This window comes from Sinocyclocheilus grahami, unplaced genomic scaffold, assembly GCF_001515645.1.
Source record: "Sinocyclocheilus grahami isolate Dianchi unplaced genomic scaffold, SAMN03320097.WGS_v1.1 scaffold1182.1, whole genome shotgun sequence".
Lineage (NCBI taxonomy): Eukaryota > Metazoa > Chordata > Actinopteri > Cypriniformes > Cyprinidae > Sinocyclocheilus > Sinocyclocheilus grahami.
In genome coordinates, this window is record NW_015506361.1 from 363,777 (window position 1) to 383,483 (window position 19,707).

At 38.0% G+C, this 19,707-nt stretch overlaps 1 protein-coding gene across 1 annotated transcript in view; it reads left to right on the plus strand.

The window, feature by feature from the left end:
* LOC107567711 (neurexin-3b-like) overlaps positions 1-19,707 on the plus strand; it is a 172,172-nt gene that overhangs the window by 130,742 nt on the left and 21,723 nt on the right. The window contains exon 10 of the mRNA XM_016253453.1: positions 3,755-4,138. Coding sequence (XP_016108939.1) covers positions 3,755-4,138 — 384 coding nt within the window. The remainder of the gene's footprint in view (positions 1-3,754; positions 4,139-19,707) is intronic.

Below are 19,707 nucleotides of genomic sequence, written 5' to 3' on the forward strand. Positions count from 1 at the left end.
GGTGGCTGTTCACAGAGTGCTGTATCAAAGCACATTAAATGCAAAGTTGACTGGAAGGAAGAAAATGGGTAGGAAAAGGTGCACAAGCAACCGGGATGACTGCAAGCTTGAGAATACTGTCAAGCAAAGCCGATTCAAACACTTGGGAAAGCTTCACAAGGAGTTGACTGAAGCTGGAGGCAGTGCATCAAGAGTCACCACGCTCAGACATCTTTAGGAAAAGGGCTACCAAGCCACTTCTGAAACAGAAACATCAGAAGCATCTTATCTGGGCTAAGGAGAAAAATAACTGGGCTGTTGCTCAGTGGTCCAAAGTCCTCTTTTCAGATAAAAGTAAATTTTGCATTTCATTTGGAAATCAAGGTCTGGAGTCTTGAGGAAGACTGGAGAGGCACATAATCCAAGCTGCTTGAAGTCCAATGTGAAGTTCCTGAAGTCAGTGATGATTTGACGTCTGCTGGTGTTGGTCCATTGTGTTTTATCAAGTCCAAAGTCAATGCAGCCGTCTACCAGGATATTTTGGAGCACTTTATACTTTCATCTGCTGACAAGCTTTATGGAGATGCTGATTTCCTTTTCCAGCAGGACTTTAGCACCTGCCCACAGTGCCAAAACCACTTCCAAGTGTTTTTCTGACCATGATATTACTGTGCTTGATTGGCCAGCCAACATGCCTGACCTGAAGTCCATATGGAATCTATGGGATATTTTCAAGAGAAAGATGAGAAACAGTCAATCCAACAATACAGACGAGCTGAAGGCTCAGTAGTGCCTCAGCAGTGCCACAGGTGGATCGCTTCCATGCCACACCTCACTGATGCTGTCATTTGTGCTAAAGGATGCCCAAAGTATTGAGTGCATAAATGAACATACTTTAAAGAACTTGAACTTTTCTGTTTTGCAAATCCTTTTTTTGATTGATTTTAGGAAATAATCTAATATTTTGATATACTGGATTTTTTACTTTCATGAGCTATAAGCTCTAATCATCAAAATTAAAGCAAAAAACTTTTGAAATGTTTTACTTTGTATGTAATTAATCTAGAATATATGAAAGTTTCACTTTTTGAAATAAGTTAAAATAAAAATAACTTTTTACAATATTCTATTTTTTTAGATGCACCAGTACATGTATTGTTATTATGTAATACTTTTTTTAAAGTACTTGATGATGTGTCATGTTGTGAATTATTTTGTGTGTGTGTGTGTGTGTGTGTGTGTGTGTGTGTGTGTAATGCCTAATGACAACCTTTAGACATGACTATATTCACAATATATTTGCTTAAAGGTGTAGCAAATTAGCTCAAAAGGGAAATATTTATAATTAATTATAACTGGTTATAATTAATAATAAATATTTAGATTAGATCTTATAATTAGCTGTAGCAGAATTAATATTACAGTTATTTGATCTGTCTGTCCACCGAGCAGACAATATACTCATTTATCAATTCAATGAAAGAAAATTGTCGAAATGTGAAATTAAAACCGCCAGTAACTGACAGCAAGTGACTGTTAATGAGTGAGTCATTGAGATTCAACCGATTCATTCAAACGACTGATTCATTCAGAAACAAAACATTTGACTGTGTTTTGACTGTGAGTGAATCACTGAATCATATTCAACCGATTCGTTCAAAAAGCTGATTCATTCAATAAGTAAATACCGTCCATTGCTCAGAGACGCAAAACAGTGCTGTGATCTTTGTTTGGAACTATATTTGTTAGCAAAAACAAGCAATATTATGTCTAAAATGTAAGTCACTTATTGCATTACTGAACTTGTATAAAATGATTATTAAATGTGTTCATGCTGATATCTGCAGAAAAATGGTACTCTTTGTGTGATATAGATTAAGTTAACTATATTAAATTATATAAATATAAAAAGTCTACAATTTAGAGTGCCTGGCATTTTGACTTTTAATAGACTAATAAATCAACGTGCGTGCACTCTGTGTGATTTGGTGATTACCTAGTAATCAGATCGCACATCATTACAACAACACTTACCATATTATCGCAGATGATGCTGTGTATCGCACACCCCAGACTCGCACTTACATGGAAAAATGAATCATCCACGGTTGTGCGCGCACTTGTTTGGTTTGCACATGAGCAAAGGTGTTTTTAGGAGTCTAACTTGCAAACGCCAGACCACTGATTCGTCAAACCTGCTTTCCTGCAGTCCGTGTTCTTCTGACTTCTGACTATTTTGTAGTAAGTAACGAATATGCTTCGGGGAAATGTATCGGAGTAAAAGTATACATTTTAATTAGGAAATGTAGTGGAGTAAAAGTAAAAGTTGGCAGAAATTTAAAAACTCAAGTAAAGTACAGATACTCCCAAAATATACTTAAGTACTGTAATGAAGTATTATTACTTCGTTACAATACACCACTGAACGCATAACATATTAAAGGGTCTTTGGTGTTTCCATGTTTTCTACAAAAATCAAGTGTGCATGACGTCATTGGCAGGCGACGCAATGGACTAAAATAACAATTTCTCTGGATTTAAACATTCTTCGAAGTAAGTACGCAAGTCAACAAAATATATTACACTGTTCTAATGATTTCTGGATATTTTAATAAAACAATCTTACATATTGTGCCTTTAATTGTGGAGCTTAAAAAGTTTCTCCTTTGGCATCAGAGTGTCAAATTTGAAAAGGTGTTGGAGTAACTTTAGCAAAGCTTTAAAAATACATCTAAATTGCCAACAAATTGTTGGTAAAAAGAAGCTGATAATGTAGCACTTTTAACCACAAAAATAATCTATTCTCAATTGTAACTTAATGGCATCATTTCTTTCTAAATTTCTCTGTATTAAGCACTGTTATTAGGGTTGATTCTAAACCATTTTCACAGCAGACGACAAAGTGCACAGTCAAAGACTTCAATAAAATCTCATCTAGCATAATAAATGTATGGATTTTTATTTATTTTTTTAGCACAGGAGAAACTGTTCTATGGAAGACTACAGTGCGTAATTGGAGCTTTCCTCATTGTTTTGTCACAAACTTCATATCTGAAAACGAACACTTTTCCACATTAAAGTCACAAGAGGGTGGCTCTTATTTTATGCCTCTGGTCATGTTATACAGAGCAATCCAAAAGTCAGAGACAACACTTAAAGTCTGACATTTCTGTGATTTAAACCTGGAAATATTTTTATTTAATGCTAATTTTTCACATTTCATTTTAATCATAACAGTGATAATAGGTTTAGTTTTGGTGAATAGGTTATATATCTATTCAGGAATGGTGACTGGCTCCTTGTCTGATTAATAGCCTTCATGCAAGTCCCTAGAAACTTGTATTTCTCAGCAACAAAGGGCAGAGACAGATATATAGACACGTGGGTGTTGAGAGACCAAGAATACTTGCATAATAAAGACCAGCCGAAGAACTCGGAGTGCCCCCTCAATCTGCCAGTGCCTCCACACTGAATTCTATTGATGTTTCTATTCTGAAACTTCTGCCTGCCTCTATCCGTTAGTACATTATTGTGTCAGAACACACACACACAAATGCACATCTCTATATTTTATATCCCTATATATATTTATTGCACATTTTTTTTTCTTGGTTTTGCTTGGTTAGCAGTATCATGTTGTCAAATATTTTCATAATGACCAATTTTTTAATGACTGTGTACTTATTTCTATGTATGTATTTTTTCAGCATGACGTTGTCTTCTTTTGGCTGAGCTTATTTAGTCATTCCTGACAGTCTGTTTTTGTTTTGAACAGGTATCATCTCTGTGAACAGCCATCGGACTCCATTCACAGCCAGTGGAGAGAATGAGATTCTAGACCTGGAGGGTGACCTATATCTCGGAGGTCTGCCAGACAACCGTGTTGGCCTGGTTCTTCCCACTGACCTGTGGACCGCTATGCTGAACTATGGCTATGTGGGGTGCATCCGTGATCTCTTCATAGACGGACGCAGTAAAGACATTCGCCAAATCGCAGAGGCGCAGAACGGAGTCGGAATCAAGCCGTCCTGCAGCAAAGTAACAGGCAAACAGTGTGACAGCAACCCCTGCAAAAACAACGGCATCTGTAAAGAGGGCTGGAATCGCTTCATCTGTGACTGCACCGGGACCGGATACTGGGATCGAACCTGTGAGAGAGGTGAGTGAAGCCATTAGATATGTTTCCATAACCCTGTTTTTATGCACATTTTGAAGTATGGGAGGAAGTCGTGGCCTAATGATTAGAGAGTCGGACTCGTAACCCAAAGGTTGCGGGTTCGAGTCTCGTACCGGCAGGGATTGTAGGTGGGGGGAGTGAATGTACGGCGCTCTCTTCCGCCTTCAATACCACGACTGAGGTGCCCTTGAGCAAGGCATCGAACCCCCAACTGCTCCCCGGGCGCCGCAGCATAAATGGCTGCCCACTGCTCCGGGTATGTATGTGTTCACTGCTGTGTGTGCGCACTTTGGATGGGTTAAATGCAGAGCACTAATTCCAAGTATGGGTCACCATACTTGGCCACATGTCACATCAAATTTTTTTTTAAAGTATCGCATCAGAAACGAGGGATGAAAATGGCAAATTGTGAATAAACATCCTTTAATTTTCAAAAGTGTTTTTATGCTTGCTTGAGGTGGATTTTGACTTGTGGGAAAAAGGGTTAATGCAAATAATGGGAGAAGGAATTGCATTTGTTAAGTTAACTAAGTTAAATTCGCAACTTTGTATGGAAACCCGACTATTGTTTGTCTTGCGTAGCCTGACTTTCTGTCTGTTTTTTGTCTGCGAATGGACCATGATTTAATATAAGGTAACTTAATAATAAAATATCAGATCTTACACAATATGTTTCCGCTGCAAACGCCATCTTCTGGCAAGATGTAGGGATTCATTCAACACAATCTTCACAGTGCATTATAGGTATTCTATAGCCATGTGCACTGTTTGTACACCCAGTCAACACGTGAGATCATGCGATGATCACTGTAAGGGTTTTTATTATTTATTATTAGCTCTAAAAAGGGAAATATTTATGACGAATTATAACTGGTTATGATTCATAATAAATATTTAGATTATATCTTTGAATTAACTGTAGCAGAATCAATATTACAATTATTTGATCTGTCCGTCCACCGAGCAGACAATATAATAGTTTATCAATTCAAGGAATGTTTATTTTTCTGGCCACGGAAGAATAAACTGTCCTTCTTTGTGCAATGCTAGCAGTAATTTAGCAAACAATGTAGCAAGGGTTCACACATTCATTTACTTCGAACTGTGAGCAGCAAACAGAGACAATCTGTTGTGAATATAAGGGATTTAATAAATGAAACTATATCTAACATATAACTAACTAAAACATATATACACAGAATGAAACAAAGTAAGGAAAAGGGAGAGAACAGAAAAGAATGGCAGTATTTCACATCACTTAACCACAACCTCAAAAGCGCTTATTGAGAATTAACAGAGATTTAGATGATGTTTTATTGTTTCATTTGACGCACCAAGGTGATTAGTGTTTGCTTTAGTTGGGCTCTTGACCCTTGAGTTTGTAACATTATATTTTTTTGGGCTGCTGTAACTGTGTTTGTAAAGCACAATTGTTATGTCAAGGACTGCCAAAAAGAGACTGCAACTAGGTGATATCGGTTTGTTATTGATGATAACAATACGATCATCACCTAGATTCAGTACGCTGTCTTTATGAGAAGTTATTAATCTAAAGTTGCTAGTTATAATAGCTCTTTGATTACACAGTGTAGGATCCAACAGTGTAATAATTTATGACGAATTTTAAAAGCATGATATGTCACAAGCATTTTGAACTGCTGTGTCATTTAAAAACAAAGATAATATCAAGAATCAGTGTATGAATCTCAACAATGGTGACATTCAAAAGCTTCATGCTGCAATGCATGCTGGGTACCTAGTCTCTGTGCAGTGAGTGCACTTTGACCTCACATTAGTATGAGCACACATTGAGGGCGCTGTGAGGTTACACTTTTAGCTCCCTGTGACCTCACATTGTGACCTCATCACGAGTATCCTGGGAGCTCATGGTGACATCACTGTGAGATCAAATTGTTGACTGGGCAGTCATTATTGCGGCGCATGATGGGCCTGAATGAATAATGTCCACTATGGTTTCAGACACCACAAAAATGTCTGTCCCACTGAAATAATACACCATGTAAGAGCATTGGGTGCAATTTCAGACAAAGACTCTGATTAATGACTTAACTGTTGGTGGTCATGTTTGAATATATGGAAACATTCTTTATATGATATTTATTTACTTCTTTATATCATAAAAACTGCTCTGTATGCAGTGACCCAAAAACTTTTTTTTTTAATGCAGGCAACAAAAATCTAGCGTCACGTTAGTCAAGCTCGCATCAGCTGACTCTCAGCTGATCCCCATCAACCTATGGGAATACAACACCTATCTACGCATTCATACATAAGGTCCCTCAGTATTATCAGCAGTTTTCCCATTGCTTAATAGCTAATTACCCTCCTCCATCCCCAACTCCTCCTCTGTCAGTCAGGATTCAGCCTTCTGATTCTCCTTTGAATCAGACTAATTCTAAAATGTGTACATAACATTATTGAACTTTAATGATATCTGCAATACATTTATGTTGGTTCTGTTCTGTTTACCCTGGGGGGTTTATCGCTGCTCTCATCCATGCTAGGCTGCATGGATGCGCAGGGAGTTCTTGCCCAGAACAGACCCATACCGCCAATCCATACTGTATGCTAATTGTCAATCATCTTTGACGATAGTGGTCCTGACAGAAATGTATGAATGTCTTAATGTATTATTGCAAAATATACAACTGTGTATTTATTTGAAAATAAATGGCACAAGAACACTTTTCCAAGCAATATGTCTTGCTTGTTACCATGTTACGGACAAACTGTATGTCAAGTCAGGTCACATATGTTTATTGTCACAGAGTGACTGAGACGTGAGATGTGCAGACCCAAGTGTGAAGCTTTATTAACCGACATGGTCAGAAACAGGCAAGGGTCAGATAATGGCAACAGGTATATAGAGGGCAAGACACAAGAATATTCCTAGGGCTAACGTGGGTTTACGATCAGCGAACAGAATCAACAGGGCGAGACTAGAGGGATAAATCCAGGTACAAGGCAAAGGTCCAGGCAGTGGCAAACATTATCCGAATAGGGCAAGACGAGAGTGGGAATCTGAGATACACAGGCAAAAATCAGGACACAAGAAAACAGACAAGGCAAGACTAAGATAAGGCTATGAAAAACTAGACAGGCTCCGGAGAGTAGCTACCACTATGAGAGTAATAAACACTATACAATACTCGGCAGTTTGAAAGGGATCAGAGTGAGTGTTATATAGTGAATGTGTGATTGGTTACAGCTGTGTGCAATCAGTGCAATGGATGATGGGATATGTAGTCCGGGATGACATGCAACAGTTTGTGTAGTGCGAGAGTCAATGTAATGTAAGGGTGACCTCTGGTGGTGAGCGAATTGAAGTTCATAGACCGGATTCGTGACATTTATATAGGGCTTCATACAATGCAGATTATTTCAAAGCAGCTTCACGTTAATAAAACAGAGAAATAACAATGTTAATGTGGTAACATTAATCAGTTATGATGCCACTACAAATTCTGATTAAGTGCTACACTTTACGTAACACATGTATTTAATGTATTTAACACTAATAACAAGTGTTATTTGTTATTTCTTTGTCAGGTTAACCTCAGATTTGAATATATATTTGAATTGAATTAAACAAACAAACAAAACATATTGTACCCAACATAGTTGATGGCGCCCCTTTTTGGTGTAGGCTGGGGCTCGCAACAAGAAGACCATTCACCGTTGTCATAACACAACCCACTCAGTGAGATTGGATAACACTGGGAAAACGTACCCGTTCCACTTGGAACAGGGATGCTGCGGAAGCCCCATCCTTCCCGAAGGAGGTTTTGGAAGCAAATGCACATATGAACATCCGTTTGGTGCATATGGAAAATTGGAGGTGATTGTAACCCTCTTGGAAATGGCAAAAGTCTGCCGGGGAAACACGGGCTCTGAGGCTATACCGTGGACCTTACACATATGGGATCCACTCAGGTCTCACATATGGAACCCAGCCTTCTACCAGTTCTCAAGGATTCATCGAGTGAAGGCCTGGCGCCGGACGTTCCGCCACATCTGGCTGCCGAGGGGATGGAGGAGCTCGACAGGGTCTACAGTATGGACACTCTGGAGCAGTTTTAGCAAGCCGACACTAAACCGGGGCCTCTCAGTGCCTCTACCCATTTGAGAACACAGGAATACCGGCTCCACACGAAGGCTATAGAATCTAGCGAATGTGTTGGGGGTCGTCCAGCGCGCACCTCTACAAATATCTGTCAGCGAGGCGCCACGAGCCAGCACCCAGGAGGATGCAACACTCCTAGTAGACTGAGCTCGCAACCTGAGCGGGCAGGGCACACCCTGTGCCTGATAAGACAGGGCGATGCCATCCACAATCCAGTGGGCCATCCTCTGCTTAGAGACGGCCTTCCCCTTCTGCCGGCCTCCGTAACAGACAAAGAGCTGGTCTAAGGTCCTAAAGCTTTGTATCCGGTCTATGTAGCATCTCAAGGGACAGAGCAAAGCTAGGCTGGGTCTGCCTCCTCCGGGGGTAGCGCTTGTAGGTTCACCACATGATCCCTGAAGGGAGTAGTGGGAACCTTGGGCACATAGCCAGGGCCTCAGGATTACCTGGGAGTCAGCCGGCCCAAACTCTAGGCACGAATCGTCGACCGAAAATGCGTGCAGGTCCCCTACCCTCTTGATGGAGGTCAGTGCAAGCAGGAGCAGAGTTTTAACCTGTTTTAACCACTAGAGACAGGTTCCAAGAGGGTATGGAGGGGGGCCGGGAAGGATTTAACCTTCTCGCCCCCCTAAGGAACCTGATGACCAGGTCATGCTTACCTACCGACTTCCCTTCCACATGGTTATGGTTAGCAGCAATCGCAGTGACATAAACTTTAAGGGCGGAGGGAGACAGCCTTCGCTCCAGCTCTTGCTGCAAAAAGGAAAGCATGACTCTGATCGGGCATCTCTGGGGGTCTTCTCGGTGAGAAGAACACCACTCGATGAACAGGTTCCACTTGAAGGTGTAAGCGTGTCTTGAAAACGGTGCTCACACCGAACTGATGGTGACAACTACCTCTTGGGGTAGGTCATCTAGAACCTCCGCGTCTCATAGGGACCAGACATGAAGTTTCCAGAGGTCTGGACGCGGGCGCCACAGGGTGCCCCGTCTCTGAGTTAGAAGATCCTTCCTTCAGTCTTACTGAAAACAGCTTCTCCAACACAACAAGCTTTTGGATTTTATATCAGAAAATGACAGCCAGGAGCCTTTGGATGTACAGACACTGAGTGGACAGCAGTTTCTGCTTTATAGCTGTGAAGGTGATTTTATAGTTGTTGTGTAATGTTTCTTGGGAGGTTTAATAGGATTTCTCTTTCACTTCTAGTGACTGTCTGTCTGCGCTCTTCGCTCAGGAGGATCCGAAAGTTAAATTGAACAAGGCTTGGAGCAAGAAAATGTTCCCATGGTGTTCAGAATTAGAATCAAGCTCACATTAAGTTTTTATGACAGTTTGTAGATAGCTGCTCCTCGGGCTATTGGGGATGCAATCTTTACGCAGCATGGGTGGATTGCCTTTTTCTTTTTCTACCGTTATTTTTCAAGGTTTAGCAGATGGTTCAGGGTCTGTTGTGGAAATAACAGACTTGTAAACAATTCTGAACTTAATGAAGGTAACATTTAAAAAAAAATACAGTCAAAGGAGTAACACGTAAAAAGTTATCACCTATAGTAGTTTTTTGTTTTGTTTTGTTTTTTGTCTGTTTTGTTTAGCTTTGTTTTAGTTTGATTTAGTTTAGTTTTGTTTAGCTTTGTTTTTTGTTTTGGTTTGGTTTGGTTTAGCTCTGTGGATGTTTGGAAAATAACCACATCACATTTTCACACCCACTCTAGTTTATGTTGTCCACTAACAATGATCAACATTGTACATCATAGAAGAATTCTGTAATTGTCATTATTCTGAACCACCATGTGCACCACATCTTAAATTATGTATTATGTTCATTATGTTTTAAAATCCTGTGGTTTTGGAATAAAATAGCTGACATCTTTTTCTTGCCAATTCCAATTTCATAGCTAGAATTTTATTTATTCTAAATACAGAAAACTAAATATTACTCCCCCTCCTCCTCCTACTCTCTAAATCTGTAAATCTCTAAGTTTAATAATAATACATTTTTAATTTGAAAAACTATAGCACTATAGCAACAATAAGTGATATTTAGCACAATTTATGATTATTTCATGATTAGTTCAGATTATCATTTTAAAAATGTAAATGTTATTATTGTGACTATTTTTATGATGATGAGGATTTAAGTAAGGTTCTTGACAAGGGTAAAACAGTACAATCTTTAAAAAATGCATTTGAAAAATAGCAATAAACTAGGAAGGCATGGTAAAATGTTTTAATGTAACCTTGATATGTACCACCAAGCTCTAAACATTGAAAAACAAACTACTAGGGGTGTCCCCGACTAAGGAATTTTCTAAGCTTGCCGATAGTCGACTGATAGTCGAATCATATGTTTGGGGGCGGGGGGCAAAATACATTACCAAGAGTCAAGTCAGACATTAGACAGTCATAATTACTGACGTTAACACACAGGAAAAATGTGTAACAGACGCCTCGCAGATGCAAAAAATAATGTTTTATGTTTTGATTAAAAGATCGTTAATATTAAACGTCAGCGAAACCCTAAGAATTAAAAAAAAAAAAATTTACAAAAGTGCTCTCATTGTAACGTTATGTATATGACAGTAGTTATTAATGTTCTGCATTTGTTTTGAGCTGAGCGCGCCGAAGATGACCAGTAGAATGAAGCATATGATAGCAGGTTTTTAATCAATGGGATTAAACTCATCATTTATCTCATATAGACTACGCTTCGTTATTAATACAGCATAACATTAATATTACGACTTATAGGCTATCTGCACAAAATGCTCCGAATTTACATGAACGTGTCTGCACTGGTCTGAATGACCTCCTTTTGTGGACGCGTTCTTCACGCAACAACGTGCAGAAACATGACAACTAAACTCTAAAAATTAACAGCGCTTTTTTTATAATAGTGTTCTCATTATAATGTTATGTATATGACAGTCCCAGTCATAGTCATTAATATTCTTAACGTGCAGAAACATGACAACTAAACTCTAAAAATTAACAGCGTTTTTTTTATAATAGTGTTCTCATTATAATGTTATGTATATGACAGTCCCAGTCATAGTCATTAATATTCTGCATTGTTGTTTATAATGCTCAAGTTGCGCACTGAAGAGATAATCACCGTAGTACTACTGTATAATGAAGCACTTTACTGCAGCGCAACTCAATGAAATGCATCTTATACAAGATAAATAATACACAATATGTATAAACCAGCTGAAATGTTTTGAAATTACTTGTACCCTACCTGATTGAAAAAATCCAGTCTTTCACTCTGCCTGTGTCAGGTTGAGTCTTGTTAAAGATTTAAATCCCTGCCGCCAAGATGCTCCTCTGTCGATCACGGATTATGGAAAGTTAAACTTATATCTATAGGGGTGGTTGGATTTATTCACACATGTTAAAATATTTATTTAAAGCTTCTTTCTTTTTCAGATTCTTATTTACAGCATTATCTTAATAGGCTGTATATTAACTTATTGGGAGAAAACTGGTAGTTGTTGCTAATACTGTAACTCACATGACTAAAAAAATTGCAAAGAGGAAGAATCAGTGAATAATTGCTGAAATTCCGGTCTGTTGTACACTATACTAATAGCTTCAGAAGATTTGGTATTCTTCACAATAAAAAAACAAAATAAATATTTAAATAACAGCATACTGGGTTGGAAAGATAGGGTAAGTAAACAGGGACACAATTTTCAGTTTAGGTGAACTGTTGTTTAACAAGGCCCTTCTTCATAACATTATTTTACTACATTTCACAAGTCAACACAAGAAAGGCTAATTGAAATTTGAGGCTTTTACAGAAATCCACAGCAATCTGAAAGCAGTAGTGGAGGGTGGTGCATTAAAAATGCATTGCAATAATGAAGCACAGAAGCAGCAGTTTCTAAATGTAAAGAGGGATCTCTCGGGCAGTGGTTTGCTGCAGAGAGAGAGCACGCTGTCTCATCCTGTTAACCTTGCCTGAGTCCTGAAGAGCACTCTATTTTTGAAGCACTCTTTGTGTGTGTGTGTGTGTGTGTGTGTGTGTGTGTCTGTGTGTGTGTATGTAGATGTGTTAGCATGCCTCTTGCGCTGTTGTCTCCGCCATTCCACCTGCAGTCAAGAACACGCAGTCACATGTTAATGCCTAACCCCAACCCGTCTCCTCTCTGACCACTGCAGCCTCTCTTGTTCAAGGGCCCTGTAGGGATTGTTTCAGGGATGCTTTCTGAGTCTGTGGCCTGGGGCCAACTGATGTTAGCTGAAAGTATCACATTTGAGGTTCCAAGTTCATTTGCTGTGGGCTCATATAGTATTTGGCTACAGTATGTTGATAGTGTGGCTTTATGAAGGGTCGTGTGTGTCTTGTTCTCAGGTTTATATGGTACTCATAGACCAATTTTTTAAGCCACGAGACCTGACTGAATTGACGCACCCCATTAAATCAAAATGAGATTGTTTGGGCTTTAGTCCATATCTAGTAACTTTGTAGTATTCTGTATGTACTAATGTAAATGTTAAAGAAAGAAGTAAATTCTGAAAACATTTTTTTTAGTAGAAAGTTTACAGAGACCAAAAATATAATTTCTTATATTACTTTCTAATAACATTTTGTTTATAATATATATCATTACTCACAGCTGTGATGTAAACAGAAATACACCAACACAAGACAGAAAATTGTTTCACACACACTCTCATACAGACATTCTCTCCTGATTATTCATTGTTCCCCAGAGCTGGATTCACAAAATAGTCACAGTGGGATCAAGGTATACTTGTTCTGAAAAGAGTAGACAAGTTATGTAACATTGAATTGGAAATATGCGGAAATATGCATTTAAATGTATATTGTATTTATGTAAATTCATAGAAAAAAAGTCTGCAAAATGCAGTTTTATGCTGTAATGTTGTAGTGTGTAGTGTGGTTTTGTTTGTCAGCGTGTAAAAAAAAGGTAATGAACATATTGTGACTTGGCCTATAGCAGGTAGGACAGACTGAGCGGTGGTGTTCATAACGTAAGTTAAAAATCTGGGACCTAATATTAGGCTTTATGACATATAGCATATAATACCTGTTAGTATTTGTGCAATACTAGGGATGTGCACAAGTATTATAAAGTGACACCAGTGATCGATTATCTGGCCTGTGGCTCAAAATATTTCCTGATGCCATTCTCCAAATATTTCTCTACTTGGCAAGCACCATTGTTGCTTTCTTTGTTTTTACAAACAGTGTGATTTGTCAAAATTATTTTCTGTGGTAATTGACAGCAAGCCACAGATGCTGTTTATATGTTTTATTTAACCTGGAATGTTCCTTTAAAAATAAATCCTAAAGTTAGCAGAAATTGATTAATGGATCAGTTGAGTTTTGAGCATTAATAATTCCAGTGCACCTAGTTTGCTGTCAATAGTTATTATGTTGTATTTAACCAGGAACATTCCTTTAATTTATTTAACATGACAAATATATTCACATCTTTAATTAATCACAACAGCATGCTGGGAAATTGCCTTCCTCAGGTAATATAGATATGTTTATGTATTATCAGATTATGTACAGATGTACAGTTATTTATTACTCTGCTCTGATAGCAAATAAGGACTTCAAATGAGTGTAATATTAATGAACAGCATACATTGAACACTACAACCTTGTAAATTATAAATTTAATTTGTCGATTAGGCAATGGAAATATGCAAATTTCGGCCTTAACTGCTTTATTATCATTGAGAATGCATTTTAAATTTAGTATGGGACACATTAGAAAAAGTGATGCTTTTGGAATTGCTTGAAGAGGGAACTTAAGGTAAACTTAAAAAAAAAATCACATTTTCTAAATAAAAATCGCTCTAGTCCCTCTCTGTCTCTCCTCCACACACACACACACTCCTGTGTAAGAGGAGAGGTGTGAGCATTCGTCTTCTCCTCAGGCTGACAAACACCTTCATTGTGACACTGATCTTAGCAGACATCCACACTGACACTGCTAAGTTTTATCTCTTCCTCTCTGTCTCCTTCCCTCCTTTCTTTGCAATCCCTCGTATTATTTGGATTTATTATTCTACTATACCACATGTCATTAGGAGACTATGTGTGCTGTTGTTTACTATTAAAGGAGCCTGTTTTAATAACTGTACCTTAAATCTTATTACCACTATAGATTACTTTAAGTTGCTATCATTCATATTCCGTTCACATTACTAAGAATGAATTGGACCTGTTGGTTTTGTGTGTTTATTTTCATGTTTTGTCTACATTGTTGTATACGTTGTTTTAGTTCCTGATTCACTAAAGCAATTATGCAAATCAGATAATGGACCCCAAAAAAAGAGTTTGCATGGTGCAATTCCCAATCTTGCAGGGCTGTTCTGAGTGCTAAGTTGTGAGGAATAAAGCAGACTGCCGTGATCTGCTGTACTTTATTAAAACTGTACAGCATCACTCAATCACTGCAATTTAGAAACTCCATTAGACTGCACTGAAGATTTTAAAATATAAAATGGTTAATAAGTGGTTAGTGAATAAGACTTTCTGAGATTTAAATTAAAAAAGCATGTTTTTGGGGGGGGGGGCTATTTTTATGTTAAGACTTGTGTATGTAGCACCTGTAAGTTACTAACGTTCATGTGCTGGGCATAAGTCACAGCGCCGACAAACAACGATAGATTTTAGACTAGTGGTTGGTCGATGTATTGCTAAGGCATATATTGATATTTTGATATTTGAAGAATTCCAGCACCTTAGTGTATACATAATGAATACTTATTGACCATCTTCTTTTAGGTTACTCTCTTTATTTGCTTTTTTTTTAATTGATTAATTTACAAATGATTTAATTCTAATTATTGTAGTGATATTATGTCAATTAAATTTAATTGTAGAAAATGCTATGCTTGTGTTATTTGCTATATTTAAATTAAACAGTGTGATTGCCAGTTGCCAATATAAAGTAGATACAAAGCCAGTTACTTTGTTTAAATATTATAAAAATATCAGTTAAAATCGGTTAAATGAATGATACACTAACTGACTTATACACAAAAAGACCGTGGCTACATCTGAATCGCATACTAAGCTACTGTATAGTAGCCATATAGTATGTAAAAAGATTACTATGCTTAAATTAACAGTATTCTTTTTTTTATTTCAGAGTATTCATAAAACAGTAGGCAAAATATGTGATAACTTTAAGAGGCCATGGAAGAGGATTTGTGAATGGCAGTGAAGCAATGAAATTGCCGCTGGTAGGTCACATGGTAGTGACGTTTATAATGTATAGGATGAAATTCATACTACACACTTGCACTACACCCATTCATACTGTATGATGCACTGTTGCAAAGTAATAATGATTACATGTAATCTTGATTATGTAATCCGATTCCAAAAATTAAGTACTTCTAATTAGATTATATTATGTTTAAACTTGCTCATAATCAGATTACAGTTACTTTTTATGGATTACAAAATTATATATTATTCACACAATGACAGAATATTATTCATAATTTATTGATTCACTCCAAGCTTTTTTTTCCTTTTAAATGTATACAGTTTGAGAAACCCTGCTGTAATGTAAAGTTGAACCCATTTCATAATGTTGATAACAAAGAATGGGATATTTTTTCTTTTCCCTTTTTTTATAATCAATATGGTACACAATAACTCCATTCAAGCCTATGTTATAAACAGGTTAGGTCAAAAGTAATCTAAAAGTAATCAATAAATTAGCCAGAATACATTGCTTAATATGTGTAATCTAGATTATTTTTCTAACTACAATTTTCATCATGTAATTTGTAATTAGTAATGGACTACAATTTGTAAGTAATCTATCCAGCACTGCTACTCAGAGAGTATGCCTTTTCAGATGCAGGTGTGACTTTTTGGCACCTACAGTACTGGCATAATGTTGTAACCAACATAAAGGACAACTGAAAAATCCCCACTACTAATGCATGGACTGACAGTCTGGCTGAAACACCACAAACAAAGACAAGTGGAGTGATGCAAAAAAGTCCCAGTGGCACTGAACTAAATATAAGCATTCTTGGAACACTTATCGGATAATCTGATTCAAGGATTGGAACTGTTGTATAAGTGAATGTATCATATATTAAGGATCTTTAGATTTTTTTTGGGGGGGGGGGGTACAAGACAAAATATTATTAAGAATTTGTCTGGGTGGACAGAAGTGGGAGCTTTGTGTTGTGACCATTATGTCTGCATAGTACAGTATATCAAACTCTTTTATTTCAGAAGAGCAAGACTGTTTTCCATGATATGACCCCTTTAAGTCATCGTATTTCATAAAATAAAAAATAAAAATTCTAGACCACTAGAATAATGAAATCCAGCTAACAGCTCAATATTTGGATGCTCATTTATCTTCTCTCCACTGTTCAGGTAGAGCACATGAATAATAATTTAAAAGACGACCCTTTATTCTAGGGTGACGAATGTGGTAAGATCAGTGCAGTAGAGACGGAGCTGTAAAGCAGAGCTTCTTATTTGAATCAAGGGCAGAGATGCAGTTATCTGGAATGAAAAATTCAAAGGCCAGCACATTTGCAAACAAAAAGCCTCATCTTCATTCACTGCCATTTGGCTTTTGTTCCACATGTCATCTACTCACAAAAACTCTACACGATGCTAAAAGTGAACAAAGAAGAATAATAAAGTCGGTATCTACAATGTTATCAGCTCAATTGTAGGCAGTTGTCAGTGAGGGTTTAGAGAATAAATCTTTTAATGTGTTTTTTTTAAACCTCATGCAGAAGATTGAACTTTAAAGGAATAATTCACACTATTGAAAATGTTGCCATCATTTACTCACCGTCATGTCTTTTCAAACCCTGATGACAAAGTACAAATAATTTTGTCCTGCAACTGCAAATTTCAAATATCATTTAACAGTTATGGATATTTTTGTGTCATAACAGCTTAGTTTGATGTAACATTTGGTGCAACGTGTCTTATATTTAAATATTTACTTATTTATGTTTGGGTATAGACATCGTCAAAATGATCCCTGTTCACACAGTTCTGTGAAACAACTAAAACACTGTATTTTGCATGCCAGGCCAGTAGTTGGCGATGTCACTACACACTTGCACACAGATGCATTCTTATTTATTTATTTAGCCATTTAACAGACGCTTTTATCCAAAGCGACTTACAAATGAGGACAACAGAACCAATCAATTGTAGTATTAAAACAACTAAAAACAGATCCAAAACTAAAAGCTAAAACTTTATAAATGCTACTTATACAAGTTTTTTAAATAAAGAAATTAAATAAAAATGACAAATGCAGTCAACAAAATTTCAAAACTTAACATTTAAATGAAAAACAAAAAATAAAGCTAAAAACAATTCAAAATATTAAAGAACAAAAGGTATAAGAGTATAATAATGATTCTGACATAACACTAAGCCAAACACCAACTACATACAGTATCTCACAGAAGTGAGTACACCCCTCACATTTCTGCTAACACCCTACTGTATCTCTTCATGTGACAACACTGAAGAAATGACACCCCGCCACAATGCAAAGCAGTGAGTGCACAGCCCATACAACAGTGCAAATTTGCCGTCCCCTCAAAGCAACTCAACACACAGCCACCAATGCCCAAACCGGGGGGGAGTACTAGACAAAAATATTATTAATAATTTGTCTGGGTGGACAGAAGTGGGAGCTTTGTGTTGTGACCATTATGTCTGCATAGTACAGTATATCAAACTCCTTTATTTCAGAAGAGCAAGACAAATACTGTTTTCCATGATATGACCCCTTTAAGTCATCGTATTTCATAAAATAAAAAATAAAAATTCTAGACCACTAGTCTAGAATAATGAAATCCAGCTAACAGCTCAATATTTGGATGCTCATTTATCTTCTCTCCACTGTTCAGGTAGAGCACATGAATAATAATTTAAAAGCTTAAACCGCTGGCCACAAAAGCGAGCACACCCCCAAGTGAAAATGTCCAAACCAGGCCCAATTAGCCATTTTCTCTCCCCGGTGTCATGTGACTCGTTAGTGTTACAAGGTCCCAGGTGTGAATGGGGAGCAGGTGTGTTAAATTTGGTGTTATCGCTCTCACTCTCTCATACTGATCACTGGAAGTTCAACATGGCACCTCATGGCAAAGAACTCTCTGAGGATCTGAAAAAAAGAATTGTTGCTCTACACAAAGATGGCATAGGCTATAAGAAGATTGCCAAGACCCTGAAACTGAGCTGCAGCACGGTGGCCATACAGCGGTTTAATAGGACAGGTTCCACTCAGAACAGGCCTCACCATGGTCGACCAAAGAAGTTGAGTGCACGTGCTCAGCGTCATATCCAGAGGTTGTGTTTGGGAAATACACGTATGAGTGCTGCCAGCATTGCTGCAGAGGTTGAAGGGGTGGGGGGTCAGCCTGTCAGTGCTCAGACCATCTCTACCTCTTCTAAAGATGATGCACAAGAAAGCCCACAAACAGTTTGCTGAAGACAAGCAGACTAAGGACATGGATTACTGGAACCATGTCCTGTGGTCTGATGAGACCAAGATAAAATTATTTGGTTCAGATGGTGTCAAGTGTGTGTGGCGGCAACCAGGTGAGGAGTACAAAGACAAGCGTGTCTTGCCTACAGTCAAGCATGGTGGTGGGAGTGTCATGGTCTGGGGCTGCATGAGTGCTGCCGGCACTACATTTACACTACAGCTACAGTTCATTGAAGGAACCATGAATGCCAACATGTACTGTGACATACCGAAGCAGAGCATGATCCCCTCCCTTTGGAGACTGGGCCACAGGGCAGTATTCCAACATGATAATGACCCCAAACACACCTCCAAGACGACCACTGCCTTGCTAAAGAAGCTGAGGGTAAAGGTGATAGATTGGCCAAGCATGTCTCCAGACCTAAACCCTATTGAGCATCTCAAGGTCTCTAACATCCACTCCTCCGTGACGTCGTCATGGAGGAGTGGAAGAAGACTCCAGTGGCAACCTGTGAAGCTCTGGTGAACTCTAACTCCAACTCAGTGCTGGAAAATAATGGTGGGCGCACAAAATATTGACACTTTGGGCCCAATTTGGACATTTTTACCCAGGGGTGCTCTCACCTCCGTGGCCAGCGGCCCAGACATCAATGGCTGTGTGCCGAGCCACCCTGAGTGGACAGCAAATCCACACTGCCACACAAGCTGTACACCCACCACTCCACACAAAGTGTCACCCCCCCAGTGTCACCACATGAAAAGATACAATAAAATATCTACAAAAATGTGAGGGGTGTACTCACCTCTGTGAGATACTGCATATGTGTATGTACAACCATACACACATACACACACACATATATATATATATATATATATATATATATATATATATATACTGTATATATACATACACACACACACA